Below are 27,620 nucleotides of genomic sequence, written 5' to 3'. Positions count from 1 at the left end.
ACATCTTCTGCAGAAACTAACATTATCCATTATCTTTGTTCTGCATTAGAAAACTCTGCAGTCAAATAACCATGCCTCAAATAACCATAGTTTGTCAATTTGACGTTTATTCTTTAACTACCATTACCAAGTCCTGTTAAAGGCGCAGTAACGTGGTGCAACCACCTCTCATCTGATGCTTCTGATGCTGAACAGATGAAAAACAAACAAGTGAAAATATTTGTCATCATAAAATAAACATTACATAACACAGCCACACAGGGACAAGATTCAACTCAAAAGTACATTAAATTTCTGCATAAATTATTAGATCTAAAGAACAATATTCCAGAGAGGTAATATAAAACTGTACATGACAATACATTTGCAATACATTACAATATTTATTCAAAAGTCAAAATAGCACCATGAAATAAAAAACAATTCTCATTCAAACCAAAAACCACACAGTTGTGACAGTAAATACTGCATTAGTAATGTCAACAGTGAAAGCACAGGAAGCATGTACAGAGTTTTGTAGACAGTCTGTTAACTGGGTTGATTTAATATGAACGACAGCCTGGTGGTGTACTGTAAAAGTAAAGGATTTGTTGTTCTCATTGTGCCTTCATGTCATTACTTTCTTAACTGTGGTTAAGTTTTGATCAAGGGAATTACATTTGTTACAAAAGTCAGGACACACTTTTAAAATTGTGAGCTACTCTAGTTTTTATCATGGTGACATGATGCTTGTAATGGTTTACTTTAGTCTTTTTCTGTCAGGTTATGGGATCCTAATTGGTTATTTTGCATGAAGTCCCTCCCATATCATCCCAGTTTCCCACCCTCCTCCCTCTGACCCTCTTCTTTCTATTTACTGGCATGTCATTGTCATTCAACCTCTTTTCCCTGACATGTTGAGGTGTGGTTAGAAGTTGTACAGTTGTTCTGTCCTCAAATCTGCGTGTTCATTAATTCACAGGAAATTGTTGGAGATCTGACGTTGGTGGTCAAACAAGTCCTCCACCTCAGCGCTGTAAGCATCACCTGATGAAAAAAAAGACAAAAAGAAGAGAAGTAGAATACACAGCAACAAGGATGTGTTGAGATGTAAACATTGACTAAAAAAGGTCTTCACACTCTACCTGCATGGCATCCAAACATGTAAACTCGTTCTCCATCATACTTGCACCGACAGCGCATCACGTTGTTTTGGAAATCAGACTCGGCCATGTCTAAGGAAGGGTTGACCTCCACCTGTGAGAGTAAATACACTAGAGATAAGATGCTGCAAGATTCAAGTCAGTCATCCTCCTCACAGTTAAGTACAGTTCCTTTCTGATCAAACAGAATTTATTAAAGGATGACATTTAACTGAGGATGTGCAAAGCCTGCTCAAGACATGCTCAATGGAAATGTATCCAGAATCTAGTGCAGTTCTTTTGCTGTTTATGTCCCAGGCAATTGAACCACTCTCACAAGTAGTTATAGCTTCCCAGATAGGCTTGCGTGTTGTATTTCCCTATTTGCAGAGTATATTTTGTTGAAAGGCTCCTTTAAGCTTATACCTATGATTTTTTTATTTTATTTTAAATTATTGGTCAAAATTCAAACAAATGCCCCTTAACACTGTCAATGATTACTTAACCTATCTGGAAATAAAGAGCTTTTCTTGGCTGGGAGCCGAGAGACTTCACTGGTTGCTTGACAAAAGTACTTTTCTGTCTAGATCATGAACACTGCAAGGAGTATTTTTTAATAAAGGGAACAAGTGAGAAGTAACTTTACTTTAGATAGTTAGGAAACAACTGGTCTTCCACGAGGTCAACTGAGAAGCCACAGGATTATTGTTCTACTCTTTTCTATACAGCTCCTGATGTGTAAATTAGGGGTTCGCATGAACGCGATGCATGACATCACTTTCCACTGTTATCTCCATGCAGGAAAAAAGTGCCAGAGATCAGATGACAGTTTGGGATTTAGATTTAAGTAGCAGCCTATCATTAGGCTGTACCCATGGTTGGTTGCCCTGGTTGGTTGTTTTCCACCCTGTCTGCCTGACGGCCATATATAAGAGAAGCACACAAACGAATTTTCCTGATGCACACATCAAACAGATAACCTGACCACATATTCAACAAAGCAACCCAGTTTCATTTTTTAGGTACAGTATACATTTTGTGGTTCAAATTATATTTACAGGCACATTTTAAGATGTAAACTCTTCATAAATATGATTCTTTTCATTACATTTTAAGCCAAATTTGGTTATATATATATATATATATATATATATATATTTTAAATTGCATACTAAGAGCAGCCAATGATCTCAGCACACATGTTATAGTCCCAATGTAAAACACCATATTAACTGGGTGGCAGTTGATGCCCTCTTAAAAGATCTTGTAATAATGTGAAACAAAGGGCCCACAGCCTGTTTTACAGAAAAATGAAAGGTTGTCATTGTCATGTAAAAGGCTGTGAGGTTTTGCAGCTGATTTTTAAATGACGGAGCAATCAGGAGCAATCAAGCAGAGGTGGACGTGACTCATCGGTTTTAATGTATGGTCCTAAAAAAGGCTGCCACCCTGCGATTCTTGGTGAAGACTCAAAGAAACACCCAGTTGCATAAAAGACAAGCGAGCATCTGCACCCTCCCTCCATCTCTCACTTCTTACACAAATTTATGAGCAGCTCAACTACTGTTGAACCACGATCCCGACCACAAACTTTGCTGCTGGGTCACGTCGTCGTGGCAACAGTGGATCTCTGGTTTACGACATGCATGTGGTTTTATCTCTCAAGACCACTCCTGCACGTACCCCTGTCTACACACGCACACACACGCGAGTCACACATACACATCTAGATTTTACTTAAACACTAATTGGAAACTGTAAACATCACTTTGCTGCCACTAAGCTGCCGTGAAAAAATAGAACAAATGACAGAGAAGGAGGACAGATGAGTAGCTCACCACAGCCGATTGGATGTCTAGAACAAACTTTGCTTTTAAACATAAAACTAAATGTAAAGTGCTGACAGAGCTGTTGCACCACCAAAAAGCCTACACGTTCTAAAGGGTGGACTAATAGCAGGTCTACTTTCTACATAAATTCCCTTTCCTTAAATACTCACACACCCTTACATACTGTACACCTGAATGGTACACCAGCCAAGAGCCATTCAGGTTAAATTATGGTCTTTTATCACAGCTTTTATCTCATGTGCGCCTTCCTATGTTGAAACACTGTTCTGTTTATTTCTTTTTTCTCTCACTTTAATGCCCGATCTAAGAGGTTGTTTTTCACCATGAAGATTGAAAGGTGGATTATTCTTTTCCTCAGTATTTTCATTCGACTAGCAATTTCACAATTAACTGTATGGACAGCTGAGCGGACTGTGCGATAAAATTAACTATAACTACATAACTATAGTTAAAAAAAGTTACTATAGTTAACTATAGTAACTTTTGTTGTTTTTATCAACAAGCTTCCTAACCTGGAAGATGTATTCGCCAGGTCGTATGTCTGTAATGTCGATCCACTGGCAGTCTATATCGTGGCGGTAGGTGTCCCAGCAGCCAACTGAAATACCCTGCTGTCCCATGTTGTAGCAAGCATACCGCTTATGGATACCTGGTAGAAAAAGAAAAAAACGACAGTTGGAAACACATGAGGTGAGATAAAAAGGGAAGACTGTGATGTGTAAATCTTCTTTGCTATCATTAGCTGTGGATTTGAATTTCAACCAGCCTGAAATTAAAGCAAAATGATTTAAAAAACAGTTCTTTTTTTGGGAACTGTCAAATGAATAGAAAGGATCTGAGTTGCATAAAGCTGTCTGGGCTTTATGAAGCCAAGATCAATTTAGGCTTGGCCTCTGATCGCACAGCCTGCCACATGGCTTTGAATGCTCATTATGGGATTTCAGCGTTGCACTTTTAGGTTTTCTTGACTCTCTTGTTTGTTCCCTCGAGAAGCAGATTTATTGGACTTTAATCTGTATTCATGTTGTACCTTCAGGGCAGTAGGTGTCCTCTAGACAGAAGCTGGCCTTGTGACCCTCCGCCACCTTGGTCCCATTGAGCGTCAGCAGGTCATAGTGGGTGAACACTTCGATGCTGTGGTAGTGCCTGAGAATGCGATAAGGATGACCTTATTAATATGTGATGGAAGTAAAAAAAAATCGTTAGCCCTGCTGCCTCACAGCCCCACTTTAAAGACATGCATGCTAGGTAACAAGTACTATAGTTTAAAATTAGCCGGCTGGATAACACTGGAACATTTCCAGAAATTTTGATTTATGTGCATTGTTCTCATGAATGAATATATCTTAAATGTTAGAATGTTGTCAAAGAGACAAAGAAAGATCTCCCTGTACTTGTTGCTTTTTTTGTTAACACCTACATCCTCCTGTTGAAAAACAACAACAACCCTGAGGTTTATTTGAAATACAGCAGCCATAAAACCTGGTACGTTTTTGCGAAGGCGTCAAACAGACACGGACAACAATTGTTAAAACACAGAGTGGGCACATAGATACCAGTTTGGTGGTGCTTGTTCTCTCATTACAGAACCATTCCCAGAACAGACTGTTCTAAAGGTCAAACCATGTGTTTGCTGGTTGGGGAGGTAGTGATTGGGCTGCTGAAATGTGCCTCTCGTTTTGGGACACAGAACCACAACCGCTGAGATAAGAGGCCAGGCTGCAGTTACGGCTCTAACTGTAACTACTGGGCGACCAGTGAGGAGGATGTTTATTGTAAACATCCTTTTTAAGGATAAAATATTGTGTTTATTGTGCTAAATAACATACTTTTACATGAGTTTGGTTATTTATAGTCCAGATCTTACATTCATCATGTGCGGCAGTCATTACATTTATTTTTACTTTTTTTACCTCTGGTAGCCTAGTTCCACATTGTTCTTTTTAAAAGACTTCTGTTTACTCACGCCACCTCATAATGATGCCCAGTCCTGTGCCATAGAGAAGGTAATGCAGCTTCATTTCATTTCTAACCAAACCCTGCAGCAGCTCCAATCACCATAGGGTCACTCCCTATCTGGCAGAAGGCGTAAAATAAGCAGCTGTTGGTCCAAATGAAAACCTAAAAGCTCCTATAAGTGACACAAGGCTTGAAGCAAACACTGTAAATGTTAAGGAGGAGGATGTAAATGTCTGATTGGGGTCAAGGGGCCCCCCGCCACCCTCAGTATTACCTATGACACTGGTGCCATGTCCAACTTTCTCTGGTGGCTCGGGGTCGGAAGTCGGCGCGGCCCATGTTCATGATACGGGAGGAGAAGCGCAGCAGGCGGCGGTGTCCGTAGGGCCAGTTCATCCTGGCGGCGGAGGAAGACAGGCAGTTCTCCTCATTAGCACAGGACAGCAGGTGGAGGGGTCGGTCCTCCAGGTAGGCCGTCTCCTGGACGAGCTGAGCATCCAGGACAAGGTCTGGAGCAGCTGCAGGGGTCAAGGCTCAGAGTTTCATTAAAAGAGAACTACACCAATTTATAATTGCATTCCCATTGCATTGTGAGACAGAAAATATTATCTTTTTATTCTAAGCATTTTTCTTCCTTGTCAAAACCTGATGCCTACATAACCCAAAATGCAACTCAACTGCCAAAAGTTCAGTCAAGTGCTGCAATTCATTTACCTAACACGTTCCAGTTAACCGTGTTACAGTACAACAATAAAAAAAACAATATTTCACAGTGGGGTTTGCTCCAGTGTAAGCAATACCAGTGGATAACTTTGAATTATGCTGTATTTTGTGCACCGGGGCAACATGTCCACAGAGAGAAGTTGGACAGTAGCCTACTGTGTGTACAACTGATTCAATTAGACACAAATAAGACGGTAGTGCTAATAATACAGGTTTTGATACTGTTGATACGCAGAGCGCTCTCCTGACTTTCCTAGTCGGAAATCCAACTCCAAGGGCTGGAGTTGGATCTTGGAAATTCCAACTTCCCAATTCAAATGTTCACCAAAAGATACAGGTGTGCTATGCTAGTAGTAACTAATTTAGCCTCAAGCCACTAGCCACAGGCAGATTTGAGGAGTTACAGAGGTCTGGTGAGTTCACTTTCTAACTCCACACCACACCCCAAGACTTGACTTCTTAAGCCTCAAACAAAGCCCCCCAAAAGGCTTTATACACCTTTTTCCACAGTGCAGTACTCCCCAAGACTTTGATGTGTTGGCTCTGTGGAGTTCCCCTTTGAAAAACATTGCACAACAAAACACAAATGTGTCTCTGTGGTCGCTGGTTTTGGACTCACTTTCTACACATGTGACTCCTGCAGCTCTGCCATCTCCTCCTCTGGGACAGTACACATTTGTGTTTCTGCGACACTGCTGGATAGACATCTCAGTGCCGATGCAGTGCGTTCCACTCAAAACCACCTCACCAGCATCTGAAGAACCAGGCCAGTACCAGGTCTCCTGTACAGAGACACAAGAAGAGAACAAAATCACACACAAAATTGTTAGATTTGTGCATATGTGTTAAACACTTCTGGATTTGTAAAAACAAAAGTCAGAGCTGAAGGCAAACTCAAACAAAGAACCCCCTTTTTTATAGGAGCTATCAGCACATATAAACACACTTTCCACTCTTTTTCACAATTTTAAAACTGCCTGTTAAACGCTCCCAGAAGCCCCCCTCCTAACACACTCAGGCTACCCTTTCCATGCACAGTTCTATTTTCAGGCTGTTTGCTCTGTGAATTTATCCAGATTTCTCTTCGCCTCACTTTGCCTCTTTTATTTTTGGTGCACTGGAAGTGGACATTTGAAAGGCCTGTAATTACCTCAGGCCTCAGTAATAACACAGCACAGACTAACAAACAGGAGGATGGAGAGAGGATAGAGAGAGAGAGAAGGAGAGAGGGAGAGAAGGAAATATAGGAGCACAGAACAAAAGCTTAGAGACAAAAGAGGAGAGTGAAGCAGACAATTACATACAACATGATCTATTCTGTTGTTCACCTGATGAGCACTTGAAGCAAAACCCAAACCCAGCTGTCGACAGACCACCATGGCCTCGTTGATGCCCCAGTTCTCACTGCAGATGGAGCCCCAACGCCTCACCCCTCCAACCTCCATCAGCACCTCCACACGGCCCTCTGATGGTTCTCTGCCTCCTGCCAGACGCACCTGAATATCATGGGAGGAGAAAGAGTTTTGTTGTCAGTCTGTGAATAGCGCTGAATGGCTGTCTGCATAAATGCGTGTATTTGTGTGTTTCTCACCGTGGCCTGCATGCCAGTGTTAGGAACGTTGCAGCGGACCGCTACATCCTGGTTGTGTTTACAGCTGTAAAGCGGCACCTGTCTGTAGGTACACTCTGTTATCGACTTCTCCCTGCCTGTACACTGCACGCTGTTCATGTGGATGGGGCCAGTACCTGCAGGAGAAGGTCGTGTTGATTCATTCCCATGTCTCTTATGGACCGCGTGCACAAAGACAGGCTTCTTACACACACACACACACACACACACACACACTTACACACACACACACACACACACACACACACACACACACACACATACACATACACACACACACACACACACACACACACAAGGCTCTGCAGCCACAGATATCCACAGAGAGAGGAATTAAAAGCCCAGACATGATCGGGACCTATGATGTGGCTTTGAAACTGAGCTTAGCCAGAGAGTTTTCTGTCTAACTTACTGTACACTCTGTACTGCAAATTGCCCACATGCTTTATGAACCAAAATAGGTACTCAAATGGCAAAACGGAGGAAAATCTTTGAACACATCCATGTTGGCGTAGGTGTGTGAGGCCCAGGCTAAAGCCCTGTAATTTGGCCTTAAATAGCTGATGATGTCAAGTCTCTCTTTGAGTCGCTCTCTTCTAACTGTGCTACCAATGAGCCTTTAATAAATAATAACAATAATAATGATGTATACTTTGTGAGTATACTTGCTCTTGCAACACACAGAGCCTTACATTTTTTCCCACAACTCTGGTAAACTGGCCTGAGGCATTAAGAGCCAAAATGCTCCATTTAGACATTTAACCATGTTCATTATTCAGACATAACTGCACCACAGCACCTACTTAAATAGAGTCCTAAAGCACTCAAATACATTGCCATGATTTACTTCATTAAGTTAAGCAGAGAGAAGGAAATGCAGCCACCATTATAGGACATGCTATGTGCTCGTTTGGGCAGAAAGATAATGGGAGGAAATGAATGTGATTACAGAGAGACTGCAGAGGTGCGGCAAATAACTGATTTTGTGAAAGTGGGGTCTGTTTCCTGTGAAAATGATTAACTCTATTATTGCTGGACAACTTAGCCTCCATACTCTCATGCCCACAACAAAAGCAGTGCCAAAGTAATCACAGTCTTGCTGAACGTTTGGTCCTGCTCTGCGCTGATTGCCTGACATCCTGGTTTCAAAGCTGTACCAACTTTTCACACACAGCAGGTTTATTTTGACAACAACAAATGCCATTGCTTTGGTCGCTGGAACCTCCGAACATAGTTTACACTCGTATAATTGGTCATGGGTAGAGTTCCTCAACAATCGGCTTCTGCAATAGAAGTAGAAGTCAGGCTGTAAACAATTTATCTGGGTTTATTTGTTTGCTCTGGTTCTTGGAGTGCTTTAGCAACACACATTCAGGCTGAGGCGTGTTTAGTCTAATGACTCACTGAGCTCAACGCTCATTCAAAGTCGGTACCCTTAAACACATAAGTGGTCATCAGAGGTGTAGCCGGGACTCGTTATGATTTCATGATTCCGCTCACTATGGGACAAAATGACAAAGACCCAGTTATAGTTTCGTTCAAACATACAATTGTTTTCTACCATGACCTCACTAGGCATGGTGAGTAAATGCATCACTGAAAAGCACCAAAAAGACTTCAAAGTGCACTTCGGATATACCATGTGTGTGGCTGTGTTGATGTGTCCTATCTTACCCTGTCCCAGGTGGGCTTTGGTGAGCGCCTCTTTGGCCGTCCCGAAGCCCAGCTCTCTGCAGACCACGCTGGCTGCAGCCATGTCCCACAGGTGGTCACACACGGTGCCCCACTTTCCCTCCCTCAGCACCTCAACACGGCCCTCCCCGAGCCTGGGCCCTGCCTTGAGACGCACAATTGGCTGAAATGAAAAAGGAAGAGTTTAGATGCAAAATGGAAGTTTGTGAAGTGATTTAGAAATCTTATACTGTCAGGGTCTTGATGCTCATATTTACATTTTCAGATTTAACAGTTAGACTGGCTAATAAACTAGATTTCAGCCTGATAACAATATTTGGGCCGCTTCTATGGCTAGACTGAAGACAAAAGATTACTTTCTCTATACATTTCAATGAACTGCTTGAAGAAGAGAATTTCAAAGCATCAAAGTTATAATTTTAAAGGAATAGTTTTGACAAATACACTTATTCATCTACTTGCTAATAGGTAATTGAGAAGATTGAAGCCACACACAGGACAGAGCAAAACATTTCCCAACATAGAAATAAGCAAATCAACTAGCTGTAGCTTCAGATTTAGCAAACAGACAAGAGAGTGGTATTGATGTGGGCAGGAAAACAAATATGCAATTTCAAATATCCAATAAAATGTAACAATTCCATGATTTTTTTAAATCTATTTTTTCCGAATCTCCACCTCTGCACTGACCGTCACGGCAGGCGGTGCAGGTGCTCTGCCGTAACGTGTGAACTGGGACCCAGGGACACAGCGGACCACAGCATGCATGCCACCGTGACACGGGACATCACTCCTGGGGAGGGACAGCTGGGCCTGGCACTGTGACAGAGAGACCTCCCTGCCCTGACACTGCACCTTCTCCACCCAGTAGGCCTTCTTACTGATCTGCGTCCTCAGCCTGAAATGGGGGGAAATGGAGAATGCAGAGAAAGCAGGGAGATACATGAGAGGAATATTTATTACTAATGAACTTTAAAACCAAAGTTATAGCCTTCAAAAAGCCTTTGTTGATTTTACCTGGAGGATGGATCAGCTAACTTGGAGTCCCACAGTTTTCTGAAAGAGAGAGAACATCCCACTCTTGAGTTATAACTGTGCTTCTTTACATCGAGTAGACTAAACAACCAGCTGTCCTATACACTCCCACGGTCTGCACATGTGCCCAATCTCATCTTTCCTCTTCAATCTTCCTTAACATGCTTATACTCTTCCATTCTGTCTCTCAAACCTTCAATAAACAAACTGAGAGCTATGAGGGAGACACAACATGCACACAGGGTGTGTGTCTGTGTGTGTTTGGATAAACATAGCCCTTATGTAAGAGAAAGGGAGGGAAAAAGAGAGAGGAAGATTTACAATAACATATCACATAACTCCCTCTTTTCTCTCAAACCACCACCTTCTTGTCATTACTTTTTTAGATCTTCCATTTCTACATACATGAGTATTTCTGTTTCAGTGTTTGTCTATATGTCTACAGTGGATGTCTGGTTTAGAGAATCCATGTGGAAAAAAAACATGAATGAGCCACTATATATTAATCCCCTTTTGAGAAGCCTTCTTGAGGTCTGCCAACTCCAACAGGGGTTTAAACTATGTCTAGCTTCATGGGTCTTACTAAATTGGAGCCCCCCTACGCCTGGTCACACACAAACACACACACACACGTACAAATGCATGCACGCACGCACGCACACACACACACACATACAAACACACACACACACACACAAACACACACACACACACACACACACACACACAAACACACACACACACACACACACACACACACACACACCATGATAAAACCTAAAAAAGTGAAGAACTAAAGTGATGATTCAATAAAAAGAATGATTCACAAACCAGGCTAAGTCTGGGAAGTGTCCCTCTGTGAGACACACACACACACACACACACACACACACACACACACACGCACACACGCACACACACACACACACACACACACACACACACACACACACACAGACAGCTTGCATCGGCCAGTGTGACCACAGACAGGTGCAGCGTGACTGACGCCCTTCATGAATGTGCAAATCTGAGTTATATGAGTCACATTACCAAGTATAGACAGGAGGAGAGTTTACTGTAAAACCAGATTCATGATGCAATTAAATATTTGGCTACCTAAAACGGGATATGGTTCCTCTCCAGGAGAACCCCAGTATACCGGTAATCTATCTGAGTTATTGTGCACAGTGCCAATATCAGAGGAGAAATTAGTTTGAGCCTGGAGGGGCCTAGTAGGAAACCCACAATGGAAGCCCTGAGCCACACAAGCTACTGTATGGGGGAAAATATCCGGCTACTTTTTACTCTGCCTGGAGTCACTAGTTTCAAGCTCGTATTTAGTTCACATTAGATACAATATTGCAGAGAGTACAGAATCTGTCTTTCTTTCTTTGTTCTTTACTTCCATACCAACTTTCTGTTCTTTCTTTCTGTCTTTCAGTTCTTTTTCTTTCTTTCAATCCCTCTTCTTTACCTCTGGTCTCATTTTTTCTCCTGAATGCTTGTTTTCTTTTCTCTTTCATTCTTTCCTACTTTTATTCCTTTCTACCTTCCTGCTGTTACCCTTCCTGTTTCCATATTTGTCTGGTCTGAAAACATGAAGATCCCTAAAACTAGAAATACCCGCAAGGGAACAGGGCACTTAAAATGGTATATAAAAACAACAGAATGGATCTAGAAGGATAGATTTCTCTGTATGTTGATGAGAAGGAGCAGATTATGTGACTTTGTTGTGCACTGCAAATATGTATGTGTGTATTTGCTTGTGTGTATTTGCTTGTGTCTATCTGCGCGTGTCTGCACAGTTAAAAATGTTTCATAACTTGGTGTTAAATTAGACTAAGAGACAGACTTTGAGGGGGTGTTAGTTCATGGTTTTTAGGAGAAGGGGGATGGGTGGGGGGGGCTACCCATATAATTGTCTGCTCTGCTTGGCAGTGTCTGCTGTGCGGTCGAGCAGTAGCATGTTGGTTCACACACACTAGACATGGAAATATGCACGTACATATCAACTTTCCCTGCCTTGCCTCTTTAATAACAAAGCTCTTTAAAACCCCCAGTGTTGTTACCCAACGTTAAGACTGCATGCTGGGAAACAAGGAGAGAGTGATGTAAGTCCCTGGGAATTGGGCAACTTTTATCATCCCCTAACTTCACAGGACGAGAGAAAGCATGCTCTTTTGTTGTTCACTCAAGACACATTTGAGATGTCCTGCTGAGAGTTAAAAGCATGGTGGATGTTGCTCTTTGTTAGGTCGAAATACAAGTTGGAGCTGAGTTGAGGCTCTTACAAGGAGATTTTAAGGAAGGGTAGTGAACCAGAGCTTCAAGCCTGGGGCACAACAAACAGGTTGTGACCGCAGCACTGCTGAATCCTTTCAACCAGAAGAAGACTTTCTTACTTCACAGGATCATCAGATCGGTGCCAGGTTTTTTATGCAACTCTGACCACACAATACCATAAGCCATGTGGTAGAAGATCTGACTGTCAGGAAAGCAGAAATAACCTGTTATTATACTGCCTGAATGCAAAGCTGCCTAACTGTAACAATTGGCTCATTCAGGAGACAGCAGGTTGCCCCACAGGCTCCACAACAACTTCTAGACAGTCCCATCAACCTCCATGTTCCAAAAACTTTAAAGGGGTCATGATGACGTATTTTCCATGAAATGTGGGTTTTAGCATGATTGCCACAAAGGCCTACAAAGTCTCTAAAAAAGAAGCTGAGGAGGAAAGAAGGAGCAAGGGGTAAATTAGAAGAATAGTTACTGTCAGCCTCAAAGAGAGTGTGGATGTGATGAAACAAGGGAGCTGGAAAATAGCTTGAGCACTTGCCTTTTGTAAGCACAGCAAAGTGGGGGAGTATTTAAACAGCAGTAAAATGTGCTGAGTAACTTAACAGGCAGAGACAAAGGCAGTCACATCAAAAAACAACAAAAAACAACCACATGGCGAGAGAAAGAAGCGCTGACACAGCAAAGGGTGTGCAGCAGGTTCAGTCAAGAGAATATTCTAGTAGATCTCTCTGACCATAATTGCAGCTGTTCCAGTGGACACAAACCCCAAGGAAGAGCAGGCATGGACCACTGCCAGCATAGTCGGTAGAACCAGGAAGATTTGATGTGACTTATGCTTGGATTAATAAATGTACAAGAGTCTACAGTCACGCTTAACTTTGAACCATAAATTTCGGGACCAAATTTTATACATTTAAGAGATGTTGAAACATTCCACTGGATAAGTGGAAACTTTGACCATGCTAGAATTATAAAAATAAAATATTGAATTGAAACTCTTTGTAATATAAATGTCTGTATTCAATTTCAATTTCATGGCGATCTATCGCATAGTTGTTATGACCATTTCAACCTCCTTTTGGCGCTAAAAGAAAAGTCAAGGAACCACCGAGTGTGCGTCATCCTCTGAGGACCATAAATGTTTGCACCAAATTTCATGGCTATCCATCCAATGTTTGTAGGGACATATTTAAGTCTGACAGGCCGACCAACATTGCTGTCACTAGATCCTTGCTTGCGTGGCAAAAAATGGTTGTCGCTAAATATAAAAATGCATCATAATTTCCACTTTGGGAAACATTTTCAAAAGGACAATCACCAACATAAGTATCTGCTTCGAAATATGTGGACACATTTTCCAACAGATGCCAGTGATCCACTTCGCTGCTTGTTAAAAAAAAAGCTCCCCATCTCAGATGTTTACTGTCGGACAAAAATGGCTGCTCCATTCATCTCCCACGTAGCTGGGTGGAGGTTGACAAAAAACAAACAACATTCTCTGGCCTGAACCTGTCTTTACACAAGCTGCTGGTTGGGTTCTTGGAACAGAAATATGATGTTTCTTCAGTCAACTCTTAGGTGTTTTCAGTGTTGTTGTCCATATTAGCAATCAATTTAGAAAGTTAGCATGGTGGACAACCAGCTAACCACCATTATGGAATTGAAAGGTATATTTGACCAAACCAAAGCTTTTCACGTATCTCTTCATCTGAAGAAAACATCTCTTAAGATGCCTTAAAAGAGATAAGACACTGTAAGAGAGATTTATTCATTGCTAGGCTGTGGCCGTGGTGGTGAACAGGGCAGCTGAGGAGAAGCAGCCTGTCCTGCCGCAGAGCGGAGCAGGACACAGGGGCTAATTATTGACGACATGGAGAGACAGATGGTGCAGGGCAGGCCAGCGGTCAGTACAGTCGCCCTGTTAGCCAAGCCATAAAAAGACCTCTGTGGTCAGACAGACGGACACACAGAGGGTTGTGTTTGCGTGTGCACGAGCTTGAGTGTGTATTTATATTTGTTTGTACGTGCGCCTGGATTCTGGACATAGTTTATGTAAAGTCTTGTAAGATGCTGTGCAACGAGGGTGGAGGCAGGGATGTATTAGCATGTGTGTGTGTGAGTGAGGTATTGAGGTTTTTCTACGGTACTGTACGTGTGTAAGAGCTTTGAAGGTTTGTGTAGGTGCTGAAGTGGGTATTTATGGCTAAAGTTGGAGGGATGAGCTGGATTTACAGAGACAGATTCAACATAACAACCTGACATTATTAGTTAGGGAAATGATTCATGTTTGAGGGACAATAAACAAGTTTAAAAAAGTACTGGCTATTGTAACTCAATGGGTTTTCTGTTTGCATCTATGACTGCACTACTGGGTAAAATAGCACATTGTTGTGATGTAACAGCTCCCATGCAGCAACTAACTATCAAAACAGTCAAGTACAGTAATAGACACCAGGTTTAGACGCCCCATCACCATCATTCGTGTTTTCAGTCATCTGTCGAACATGTTAGCAAACAGCTAAGTTTTATATCCATCTGATGAATCCTAAACAAATATTCAAATATGTTTTGACCTCCGCCAACTCCTGAGGGAAATATCTGGCACTCATGTTAACGATATGAGTAGTGTCTGATAGGAAAAGTAAACCAAAGGTGTTCTTGTAGCCTAAGTTTTATTGTTTATCGTCTATGTTATGTATTATTTTACATCTAACCTACATGTGTAGGCTGTGTATGATTTACAATATGCAACAGCTATTGCTAACATTATCAGCAGTGATACAACTAACAACTAACTAACCCGAGTAATCCGGTTTTGTTTCTACAAGGTCTCCAACTTTTTACCAACATTTTAATGTATTCTCATGTGTAAAATATTTATGTCATCACAGGCATTTTTGTAAATTGCTTAGCCAGAGTGTCCCACCATAATGGATAATATATTGCCAGATTCCAGACAATCACAGTTACAAATGGGAACATATATTTCTACTAGTTTGAGTCCTAGTGACATCAATGCACAAATATGAATAAAAAATACCTATTCCACCTGTGTGTGCATGGTTAAATAAAGTCTAACCTTCAAATTTCTTTTCAAAGTGCACCAGTTTGATGCATTTAAACGTTAAAATAAACAACATTTTCTTACAGGGGAGCATGCCCATGGACTGTCCTAGGGGGAATTGGTTTCCCAGATTTTGTCTCAGAAATCTGGTCACCTTACTCTGCGTTCACCAGTTAGTTGCTATGTCTATCTGCTGCTGGCTAAGTAGTGTACAGAGGGTTTTTAGAGCTAATAATAGTGATAGAGATCAAATTGCCTCAATGGTATATCTACATAAGATAATAGAGGTGCGTCCTCAGACTTTCAGACATGCCACTCTGTTTTAGAAAGTGCTGCTGCACACAGTTTTCCCTGAAGGGTTTCTTAATTACATACGATTAGAAACCATGTAAGGGAGGTTTCATGTGAAGACACACACAATGATGATGATGATGATGATGATGATAATAATCGTGTACTCTGGATCTGACATTAATAACATACTCTCTAAGACTATTTTAAAGGTCTGTGTAAGGGGCCCACTCAGCCAATGGGGCAGACAGGCCTGGTGGACAGCCGGGCCTGGCTAATGCCACAGTGGACATGTCATGCCAAGTGTGGGTTGACTAATGACAGCAGTTGTGGTTAACCTCCGTACTACAGGGGGGATGGAACAGCAGTCCAGGCATGGGGCTGTCTAATCCGTAAAGGGATGTGAGGTCCACCGCACCTTTCCATCCCTTTCATAACCACAGACACACAGACACACATACACACACACACGCACGCAAATACACACGCACGCACGGACTCTGCCACTCAGCCATGTCCACTCTTGCACACTCACCTGTAGGCGTTTTGGTCAAACACTTCTGCAGCAGGGAATCCTAACATGCCACAGACGACACGGCTGCTGCTGAGGTCCCAGCCTTGGTTACACACATGACGCCACCTCCCAGCATGCTTCACTTCCAGCACTCCCTCCGTCACCAGACCGCCATGGTTGCTGGACAGCACAGGCCGTAGTCGAGCCTCTTCTAAGTGAACCCTATCAGACCCCTGCAAATTTTTTTAAGATTGAGAATGGACTGGTTTATCCTAAATAAAGACTGCCAAAACAGGAAAGATATTTGCCACACACACTAAAACAGGATAAACTGAAGTTAATAAACATGACTTTATCTTTGTTCAAACAACAATTTGTTTAACTAAATTCTTGCAGACTGCACGCAGTGAAGAGAAGAATAACATGTTAAGATGACATGCTATGTCTCTAATCATCACACTCTCTAATCTTCCACATTACATAGGCAGCAGGAAGGAAACTAACAGAAAACATAGTTTGTTTAATGTGTCATGATACATGTCATGATGATTACAAAATGGTTGAGAAAGTGTAAACTCTGCAAGTTGAAAAGAAAGAAGATTAAACATAAGTGATACATTTGCAATTTCCTCTGGTCTGAATTTCCTGCAAGTTTGAAGGAAGACACTGTTGAGCTTCTGGTGGTTGGGTCCTAAACTTAAGGCTGCCGAAGAGCTGGATCAGAAGAAGGTCTGGTTTTAGCATTGTCTCTAATTAGACATGTCCACTAGCCTGTGGCTCCACAGATGACATTTATGTAAGGGATTCTGAATAAAGTTAGATTGGGCTACTTCTTTGCAGTCTACTGGAGGTTATATGTGTTTTTACCTGTGTGTAGTGCACATCAGTCTCAAGTTCCACATTAGACTCTGGTTCAACATGGTTCCCACTGAGCTGCTGATGCCTGTCACTCCTACGCTCAGCCTGTGGTCGGGACTGCCTGTTTGACTGTCCCTCTGTCTCTCGTCTCTCGGATTGTGGACTGCTCCTTGCTGTGTCTTGTCTCTGCCCGTATGCGGCGCTGTTTGCCAGACGGGAAAGTAGCTGGTGCCCTTGTGGCAGAGCTGGGCTGACCTGCGGGCTTGCTCTTGAACCGCCTCGATTCCGTCGCAAGATCTGGATCTCATGGCCATTTTCTTGCGGGGAGATGATGCTGCGACGGGAAGAAGTTGGGTTACGATGGAGGGCGATCTCATGGCCTCTTGCAGAAGATGAGGAGATGTGGGCTGGGGGTGGAACAGACTGTGGTGGGTTTCTCTGTCCTGGCTGGTGCCTCGAGGATGAAGGAGCCTCCTCCACGGTGACAGTGGGGGAGCCAGGTCTTCTTTCTGGGCTGCAAATGACCCCCAGGTCCTCAGCGTGGGTGCAGTCATTGATTCCCCAACCATTAGAGCGACAGTTAGCAATGGAGAGCTCTGTGCCCGTACAGCGCACATTGTCCAACCAGATCAAACCTAGCAGGAACAAAAGGCAGTAAGTTGTTGAATCAAAAGAAATAATACATTAGTAGTAAGGTATTCAAAACTAAACGCCATTGGCTGGACATACCTTGACCCTCGCCAAACTTGGCACTGTGTGCCCAGGTCAAGCCGCGTTGGAAGCCCAGCTGACGGCACACCACATTGGCCATATTAAGATCTACCTCGTCATCACACACTGTGCCCCATGCGCCATTGTAGAAAACCTCTACACGTCCTTCGTTGGCATTGCGACGGCCTACGCCTGCCAGACGTATAAGCACCTCCTGGGCAGACACCGGAGGGGGGTAGAGAAGAAGCAGGAGGAGGAGTGTGGACAGGGAGCCGAGGCACAGCATCCTGGAGAACCAAAAAAAGCAGAAAGGAGAGAGAAGAATTGATGGGAATGGAGGGTTTGTGACATTAGGTAGGCCTAAGGAGAAGTAGAACATTGTAAAAAACAGAGAAGATACATGTAAAGCAGTAGGCCCTAAATATATATGCACATGTTACCACAAAAATCCCAAAAATCACACAAAACCATGGAACTAACATTCCATACCCTGACAAAACCTATAATTTGAAACTTCTTCTCTAACCCTAATGGGACAGCCTGCAGTAAAATGAAAGATTGATAGATGTTTTTATCGTTTAAAATAATCAGAGTCATTTACAGGACAGTCTGAGACTTGAGTCAGTCGGAACCAGTCAGGGCAAAGGGGGTAATAACCAAAGTTAAAAGTAGCCTTGCACTCCAGCCAACGGAAACTTTGGCTTTCCACAAACCCTCAAGCTTAGCTGCATGCATTTAGCCAACAGACACAAAAGCAAATAAACACCGTCATAAAAATGTTCTCACACATAAATAACGCAGCTGGTTAGCATCCGTGAGAGACGTTTTGGTTAATGAGGAATGATTAATTCATCCTGAGACCACCACTAAAATCAAGAGGAATAAACTGGAGCGGGAAGGAGCAAGAGGAATGGAGATCTGGAGGACAAAAGAGACACCTTATAGTCAACTCATCCATCCAATTCTGCTTTTGATATGCCTACATAAACATTTATCAGTACAAACATGTTTAAAAAAATCAACTTGCCAGACTCACTAGGCCTGCATTAAGGAGTGATGAGTGTGAATGAGTTCTGGCAGCAGCAGGAATGAAATCCTGAATAAAGGACTGAAGCAACATGTGAGAGAAAAGTTGAAGTAAAGAGAAAAGGCTGAAGTTGAACTTACCTGTTGATCTCAGTCTGGAATTGCAAGGAGAAAGAAGGGAGCGAGCACTGGAGGAAAAGAAGGATGTGAGTTTGGTCCTGCTGTCTCTCTATTCTCCTCTTCTCCCTCCCTCTTACTTTTTCTGTCACTCCCTCTGATCTGCCACTTCATCCATCCCTCCCATTTTTCTTAATTTAAGCTATTTTTTTCCCTTCACCTCCTTCTCTTTTTCTTTCCATCACCAAACGTCCATCAAAGAAACTATGACCACAGACATATATAAAAACACAAAGGAAAGAGAATCCAAACATGATATATGCACTTTCTTTTTTTTCCTCTCCAGACGTAAAATCAATAATTTGTGCAGCCCAACACAGTCTTGTCAACACTTGTTCAATCTATTTAAAGTATGTTGCTACATTTACCAATCCTCATTGAAACTCTTAAGTAAAAAAAAATCACTTTCCCCAAACATGTCTGAAAAGACTAAAAGGGCGTGCATTCATGACCCATATAATAGTAAAATCATGTGCACACACATGCACATGCACATGCACACACACACACACGCACACACAAGTGTGTCTCACTATCTTTGTGGGGACCAGTCATTGACATAATGCATTCCCTAGCCCCTTACCCTAACCTTAACCTAAATGCCTAACCTTATCCCTTAGCCTAATCATAACTTAATTCTAACCCTTATCCTAAAACCAAGTCTTATTCCTCAAACAGACCCTTAAAGTTGTGGGGACCAGCATTTTTTCCCCACAAAGCTGTCAGGACCCCATAAGTAAACTGTATTCCCGGTTTTTGGTCCCCACAAATGTAGTTAAACCTAATACACACACACACACACACACACACGAACACACACACACACACGCAGAGCAGCAGCACTGGCACCATCCCATGCCCACAGTTAGTGGTGTCATGAAATAAATACGTGCTCCACAGTAGGAACGGAGCTGCCTGTCTGAACTCTTTTTTCTTTGCATCAAGTTCAGTTTCATAACATCCTCAGTCGTGGCACCTTCTCACAGAAAGGAAGTTCTCTCTAAGAATAGAGACGGACGGTTGCTTTATATTTTACAGCAAATAAAAAAGAGCAGATATTTCTAAAGATGAGGCTACAATGCTTTAACACTTATTAAATTGAACCATAAACTGAATATGTAATCAAAATAAATAAAAAATCCACATTAAAATTGCAGGAAATTGCAGGATTGTCTTTACTGTAAAAGTCATGACGGTCCTTATTTTAATGATGTTGGGCTGGGTTTCAATTTTCCTTTTGTTAGAATACTTAATTAATATTTGCTTTCTTTAATATTATGTCGCTCTGAGTGCTCAGCAGTGAGACAACACAAAAGATGTGTTTTGGGATTAGAAGAGATGGTCTTTAAAACCTGTTTCATATACAGCACATATAAATGTCTGTGCCACAAACGTAAAACTTGCTGTAACATGTTGATTGTGATTTTAACAGTTTACTTGTCTATGTATGAGATATGTATATTTAGAGATTTGGATGCTGCTTGTGTGGTGGAAGTCGGCTCTCTGTAATCCAATGTGACAGGAGACGAGACATTGAGGCTCAAGAGCTCACTCTGGTGGAGTAAATCCTTGCAATTGTTAAACATTAGTAACCTTGGTGAATATGGAGAAGCTACCACTTTAGCAGCAATAGTTATGGTGGGATGAACATTCTTTCAGCCTGCATTTTTGGTCTGCCTCAAAACGTATCCCCTCTCTACAATGCACAAATAATACCTTACTATCAAGTGTTTTATTTTTGTATACTTAGAGGTCACACACAAAATGTATTATTATTATTATTATTATTATTTATATGTTTCTGCATTACATTAAGTGGGATGTGAAAATTCTTTTAGCATATAGTCATACAAACATTTTAAATATACTTAGTTTTAAAGTTTCTTGCTGACACAATATCTCCCTGATCTTTACACACAGCACAGAGAGACAAAACAATCCAGGATATTAACATGAAAAATAGCAAAACCAAAGCAAATTTCACACAAACACTCAGATTCGTCGTCAGTATCCTGACAGTGTGGAGACCGCTGGGTAGCGTTTACGGTGAGACATGCACTTGTCTCTCTCGATGAACAGCGAGTGGGTTTTACAGTTAATGTCCTTCTCTATGGTGATGCGTGACTCTTCCAGGTGGGACAGGGAGCCTCTGGCCTCACTCAGCTGCTTGTGCAGAGATGCCAGAGTGGCATCGATCTGCCTCACCTCCCCTTCCAAACTGCAGACACAGGAAGCACACAAAATGAAGAGAGAAAGAAAGGATGTCAAGCAATAGAGTAAGACAAGACACTGCTTAGCATTCACAGCTACATAAACTTAAAGACGGTAAATATTAATAATTCTAACTAAAGGAAAATTGAAACACAACCCTATATCATCAAAATAAGGACCAATAATAATAAATAATACATTTTGTGTGTGTGTGACATCTAAGTACACAAAAATAAAACACTTGATAGTAAGGCATTGTTTGTGCATTATAGAGAGGGAATAAAAAATGCAGGCTGAAAGAATGTTCATCCCACCATAACATTTGCTGGTAAAGTAGGAGCTTCTCCATATTCACCATTTTCACCACTATTGCAAGGATTTACTCCACCAGAGTGAGCTCTTGAGCCTCAACGGCTCGTCTCCTGTTACATTGGATTACAGTGGGCTGACTTCCACTACACAGGCAGCATCAAAATCTCTAAATATTTTTCATGAACTGTACATGTAACCAGCTATCTGTTGTAATCCCTAAACACATTTTTCATGTTGTCTCACGGCTGAGCACTCAGAGTTACATAATATTAAAGAAGGTAAATATTACTTAAGTATTCTAACAAAAGGAAAATTGAAACACAGCCCGATATCCAAATAGGGACATTCAGGACTTTTACAGTAAAGACAATCCTGCAATTTCTATAAATTGTACATATTAATGTGGATTTTTATTTTGAGGTTTAATTAATTAAGTGTTAAAGCATTGTAACCTCTTCAGAAATATCTGCTCTTCTTTATTTACTGTAATATGTAAAGAAACCATCCATCTCTATGTGCGTGTGTGTGTGTGTGTGTGTGTGTGTGTGTGTGTGTATGTGTGCGTGTACCTAAACTGGGGCTCATCTCTGCAGAGCTCCATGTTGGGTCTGAGGGAGCGGAGGTAAAGTCTGGACTGAGCTACTCTCAGTGGAGCCTCTTTGTTGTGGATGGCCTGCTGCAGAGCCACAATGTTCCTCTCCTGGGCTCCAATCTGCTCCAAGACCTACACACACAATCACACAATAAATTTAACAAGTAGCCAATCAATCAGCCACTCTGTCAGTCTGTTCAGTCTGTTTTTCTACCTGTGCGAGCTTCATCTCCAGCTGGGTTTTGGCCTCTATCAGCTCTGCACATCGCTGGCTGAAGGCTCTGTCCACGCTGGAGCACTGGACTCTCAGATCATCAGTGGTGTCCTGCAGCACTCGCTCCACCAGCACTCTGACACACAGCACCACTATATTTACTAAAAAAACTTCAAATAATGTTTCACATTGTTACCTTTAATGTAATCTTTGTAACACAGGGCTTAATGCACATGTTTAAACCACATCTGACCTGAGACTGTTGGTGGTCTGTTCTTCCTGCAAGGCCTTGGACAGGTTGTCCTGTGTAAACTTTGTCCACAATGTGCAGTTACAAACCCTGCAGCAGACAACATGACAAATTGCATGAAAGTTATGCACATTGTTTATCATTTGGGTCTCATTTAATGAATGTGTTTCTAATTTTACTGTAAATTATGTTACACACACACACACACAAACACACACACACACACACACACACACTCACTGGTCTTGCAGGGCGGCTGAGCTTGGGTGGTGCTGCGTATCTGGGCTCGTGTTACTGTATCTTCCACTGTGGTCATCTAAGTTGTAGGCCTGGTACTTATCAGACCAGTCTAACTCCAACATCTGTTTGGCCTCTCTGTTCATCCTGACACACACAAAGACACAAACCGAAGGATGATAATTTAGATCTTTGTTAGAGCTTCAAAAAAGAATACATTAAGTATGTTTGCATGACAGGTTGCTTGACCTTCAGGAAACGGGCTCTGACACTCACTTGATCTGAGTGACAACCTGAGCTATAGTTCTCTTCAGAAGAGCCTGGATGCTCCTGATCAAGTCCACTTCCTGTAAAATACAGTCACACTTCTGTTAGTGTGTGTAACAGTGAGCCCTCTTCTGGTGATGTTTTACTGTTACACATAGTTCACTACAAGACACATGATAGTTAAAATAGCGAGAGCACAACAACTGAGTTATTTCATTGGGATCTACAGATTACTTTGGGGATTAGTCCAAAAACTATTTATATACATGTACATGTTTATGTATTCATATTTAATATAATTTAGGAAAAAGAAAAGCAGCAAATTCTCACATTTTAGGAGTGATCAAATAGTTGGCATTTTGCATGAATATTTACTAGAATTGATTAACAAATGTTAAGTACAAATGTAATCATTTTCACTTTACTAACAGTTGCAGCTCTATTATTTTAATTTGAAAAAATGATGTCTCCCAATAATAAGTGTCAATTCCCAAAGTATCCCATTAGTGAGTAACAATGAGTCAATACTGTTAACTAATGTTCACCACATACTAACTGTTGTTAATGTCACTGCGGACAGTAAGTAGGTCTATTAATTTTATCTATTCTGGGAAATAATTGCTGTATTCTACATGTGTCCTATTACTTAAAGCTAACTATTATTTTATGGAGACTTCTTCTAAAATCCTTAGTTATGTCCTGTCTGGCACACAGCTTCATAAACTTTATAATAAAGCTAATGGTTACCTTCACCAGCTCTTCCTCCACAGTGTCTTGGACTAGGTCTGCTCCAGGTCTCCTAGCCCTGCAGTTGAGATTGTCAGTGGCGATGGCAAACGGAGTCTCGGTGGCGTCCAGCGCCTTCTCCAGTCTCGTTTTCAGCGCCAGCAGTGACTCTGTCTCGGCCAGCAGCTTGTCGACGTGCCGCTTCAGCTCAGACTTCCAGTAGTGGGTCTCTTGTAGTCTCTCTCCCAGAAGACGTGTTCCCAAGGCTTGGGTTTTAAAAGTGGCAGCCTCGGTGTCCTGGTGCAGAGTTTTGGACTCTCGCAGGATGCTCTGGGCTACGTTGCGGTCGGTACCGGCCTGCTGAAGCACGGTGCGGTAGTTTCTGAACCACTCAGCCGGAGAGTATTTAGCTGAGCGGTACCCCGCTGTGGCTGAGCCCGAGGACGGCTGCGGCACATCAAGCTCTACATGAGGGTCTCTCACCGAAACTCTCTGAGCCACTGCTCTGCTGTCATAGTGGGGTCTTGACACTAAAACCTCAGAGCTCATTTTTTTGACAATTAAATTAGACTACAGGTAGACTATGCACAGTTCCACAGTCCTGAAGCAAACCGAGCTGTATGTTTGTTTACTGTTGCCTGGTTACTCATGTTGGCAGGAGCAGCTCTGGCTCAGGTGACTAGTTATCAAAACTGTTAGGGATTAAATGTCAATTTCAGTCATTGATTTAGTGTAACAAACACAGTCTAAAAACTACAGTTTCAGTATTATTGTATTGTTACTGTATTGTAATTGTAGCAGTGTTTTGAGGACACTTTTATGGGTGTACTATGTAATTTTGCCGCCGTTGATATTGAAATACATTATTGAATCTTAAAAACATGTTGAAATCTCTCAAACCAGCAAGGTTTTAGCTAAATGAGATCATTGATTCATGTGTGAAAGCTAGATTATGTGGTTGGTTTAAATAAATGTGGCTCTCTATTTTGGGAACAATAGTTTATCAATTATATGTCACCTCACAGCAAGTAGGTTCTGGGTTCAAACCTGCCGGCCAGGGCCTTTCTGAGTGGAGTTTGAATGTTCTCCCACAGAAAAAATTGGGGCTTAAATAAACTAATTTGTTTTTGTCAACTTTCAAGTTCTTTGTAATGTGATGAGTCGTTTCAACATATACTTGCTTTTCCTGGTTTTGTTTATTTATTCACTTTTAGTAAAGGTACATACATGAAGATAACTCACATTTGGGGTATTTAGGTGAAATGTGTATCCACAATTTCTTATAAGGAGTGCAGGTGTGAAACAGTGCTAATAACAGTGAGCAATCATAATCGGTGCAAAGGTAAAAGCAATAGTGTATAATTCAAGTAAAAGCAATGAATAGAAGTACTTAAAATATGGTATATGATGGTAATTACTAAACAAATCTGTATACGTAATTATTTCACTTTAGTTTTCAGTTAGACAATTAAATGGTTGAACCATAGCAGTACATGAACATCTGCTGGATAACTGTTAATTTAGATACAAAAGGATCATTTGTGTACAGAAGTGGCCCGAAAATGCAAAATTTGATCACAGATGTGCGCACTGTTCATCTCCTATTGCCTTTAAATTTGATTACAGTAGATATCATCTGTTGTGGTGAAGTTTTGGTACACAGAATCTTGTTCATCATCATGGTATTGACAGCTGCTCTGCGTTTTGGAGGTCCGCTGATTTGGGCGTGTTACGTCTTTGATTTCATTAATCTAAAAAAGAATCAACAAAAATAAACCAAGGCAATGTTACTCAGATGAGAACTCCTATAATTGTACACATGAAAATTGCCAAATAATCAGGTTGGTGGTCGTTTAATTGGCTTAATACTTTGCTCCAGAGCAAGACATCTTTCCATTCACAGGTCAGATTGCTGTGAAATTTGGTGTGACTATTTGTTGGCCAAGAAAAATATATACTAATAATTTTGGTGAACCCCCAACCTTAATCTAGCACCACGGTCATGTCACCAGAGTGGGAGTCTTGTGCACACTTTGACATAAATGCGATAACATGAACATGATCGAGTCTTTATTAATGTTTATGACTGTTGTGTCATTCCATAAATTATGACGCCTTTAATGCTAAGTTAGCATTGTTTGAGATGTTTGTGTTATGAAAGCTTGACATTAAGTTATACCATAATACATAATGTCAATTTATACTTATGACAGTATAAATACATATACAGTATATAGATATATATATATATACTGTATATACTGTATATGTATATATACTGTCATAAGTGGTGGGTTTTTACATTGTATTTCATGAGATTATTATAATTGCTTCATGAATATTTTCTTTGACCTCAAGTAAAGTTAAACAATTCGGACTTCAAAAAGTTATAAAATCAGTTTGACAACCGAGGTGATTTAGGAGCTCTGTCTCTGACTCTCAGCTAACTAAAGTTAGTGGTTAGCTTCGTGGTTAGTGGTTTCTTACATCTGCTCCACCCATCACTAGCTCTGTTTCTGCTGTCTTGGTATTGTTTCTGTTCATCTTGCCTCCAGTTCCTTGAAAACACACAGCATAAGAACTGGTTAAACAATATGTTTGCGTTGATATGTGTATGTTTTACACTGTGTGTGCATGGTTCTGTGCATGCATTTGTTGACACATACCTCGCACTTTGTAACATTTGTATTTATAAACTGTGACCAGGGCAGATATCAGTATGAGCAGCACAGCGGGCACTATTAAAACCACAGAGTAAAAAATTGCTGCATCTGGAGGAAAAAACAGAACAGAGTAGAAATAGAAACTTCCTAAAAACACCCCCCACCCCCCACACACACACACACACACACACACACACAAACACACGTACCGTTGATCTCTTTTCCAGGGATAGGTGTTGTTTGTGATCTGACAGGTTCCACCACGGTGAAGGTAGGAACCACGTTGCTAGACATCACAGTGCTGGGCTGCTGAAAGTCTGTTAGAGAAATTTTCTTAGAACACTTAGGAAATATTATTACCGTAGTAAAAAGGACTGCATGGGCACAAACTACATACTATAAAGACATTCATGGTTCTCAGATGATGTATTCTAATGAGTTTAGTGATCTCCCTGACTTTTCCTCTAGCCCACCTTGAGTTTGTCTCAACAACTGTTGGATGGATCACTATGCAGTTTTATACAGACATTGATGTTCCCCAGAGGAAACAATGTATGTGCAGTATATACTAATGTTATCTTCTGGCTTTTCATCAAGCTTCATCATTAAGTCCAATTTTCAATATTTCCAGACAGCTACAGCTAGCAAAATTCCATTCCAGAGTCCCTCAGTGTATTTCATGGTTAATGCTAATTAGCGAATGTTTGCATGTTAAAATGCTAAACTATGGTAGTAAACAACATTAATATTACACACAGTATGCAAACTACATGCATTACATATCACACTTTCAGTTCAAAGAGAAGCAAGATATTGTGTAAGCCAACGTCTTGTTGGCATACAACGTAAAAAAAAGTGTAAACTTGAAGTCTTGTCTCTGAAACTTCCTCACCTTGAGGTGTTCTCAATAATTGTCCTTTATAGAGACAGTTGACAGTTGAGAATGAAAATTCAATAATGCAAACCCCGGACTTTTCATTCAGCGCCATTATTAGGTCCAATTTTCCTCCATTGGATGACCAAATAACGGCAAAACTTACTGTGTAAGCAGCATATTTTATGTTAAGTGCTGGATAGGGAACATTAGCATGCTGACATGGTGGTCAACCTGAGCTACCTGCAATATCTTACCTAGTTGAATCTTGGTGTAATTGCCAAATCTCCACTGTGAGTCTGAACCACACCAGTACGTCCCAGCA

At 41.4% G+C, this 27,620-nt stretch overlaps 2 protein-coding genes across 3 annotated transcripts; both read right to left on the bottom strand.

Annotated features, from left to right (window-relative positions):
- Nucleotides 1-81: 81 nt before the first annotated feature.
- Nucleotides 82-19,089, bottom strand: LOC117958893 (lysyl oxidase homolog 4-like). 2 transcript variants are annotated; one of them, XR_004659816.1, is made up of 16 exons: nucleotides 18,914-19,089; nucleotides 17,765-18,033; nucleotides 17,045-17,670; nucleotides 16,199-16,410; nucleotides 9,993-10,031; nucleotides 9,666-9,873; nucleotides 8,958-9,138; nucleotides 7,245-7,399; nucleotides 6,982-7,149; nucleotides 6,273-6,435; nucleotides 5,205-5,448; nucleotides 4,002-4,117; nucleotides 3,484-3,620; nucleotides 1,125-1,236; nucleotides 866-1,026; nucleotides 82-806 (listed from the first exon to the last, which is right to left on the bottom strand). XR_004659816.1 is itself a non-coding variant. In XM_034895590.1 (15 exons), exons 2-15 carry the CDS (start codon nucleotides 18,030-18,032, stop codon nucleotides 956-958), a joined length of 2,700 nt encoding a protein of 899 aa, XP_034751481.1. In that variant the 5' UTR covers nucleotide 18,033; nucleotides 18,914-19,089; the 3' UTR covers nucleotides 815-955. The 2 variants fall into 2 exon arrangements, 1 of the variants encoding a protein (XP_034751481.1); XM_034895590.1 differs by lacking the exon at nucleotides 82-806 and having other exon boundaries at nucleotides 815-1,026.
- A 657-nt stretch (nucleotides 19,090-19,746) lies between these two features.
- Nucleotides 19,747-24,512, bottom strand: tekt4 (tektin 4). The gene is made up of 7 exons (XM_034896054.1): nucleotides 23,780-24,512; nucleotides 23,042-23,112; nucleotides 22,769-22,912; nucleotides 22,532-22,618; nucleotides 22,279-22,414; nucleotides 22,042-22,196; nucleotides 19,747-21,167 (listed from the first exon to the last, which is right to left on the bottom strand). Exons 1-7 carry the CDS (start codon nucleotides 24,305-24,307, stop codon nucleotides 20,954-20,956), a joined length of 1,335 nt encoding a protein of 444 aa, XP_034751945.1. The 5' UTR covers nucleotides 24,308-24,512; the 3' UTR covers nucleotides 19,747-20,953.
- Nucleotides 24,513-27,620: the final 3,108 nt, after the last annotated feature.

Source organism: Etheostoma cragini, chromosome 2 (assembly GCF_013103735.1).
Source record: "Etheostoma cragini isolate CJK2018 chromosome 2, CSU_Ecrag_1.0, whole genome shotgun sequence".
Lineage (NCBI taxonomy): Eukaryota > Metazoa > Chordata > Actinopteri > Perciformes > Percidae > Etheostoma > Etheostoma cragini.
This window is presented reverse-complemented; position numbering and strand designations above follow the sequence as displayed.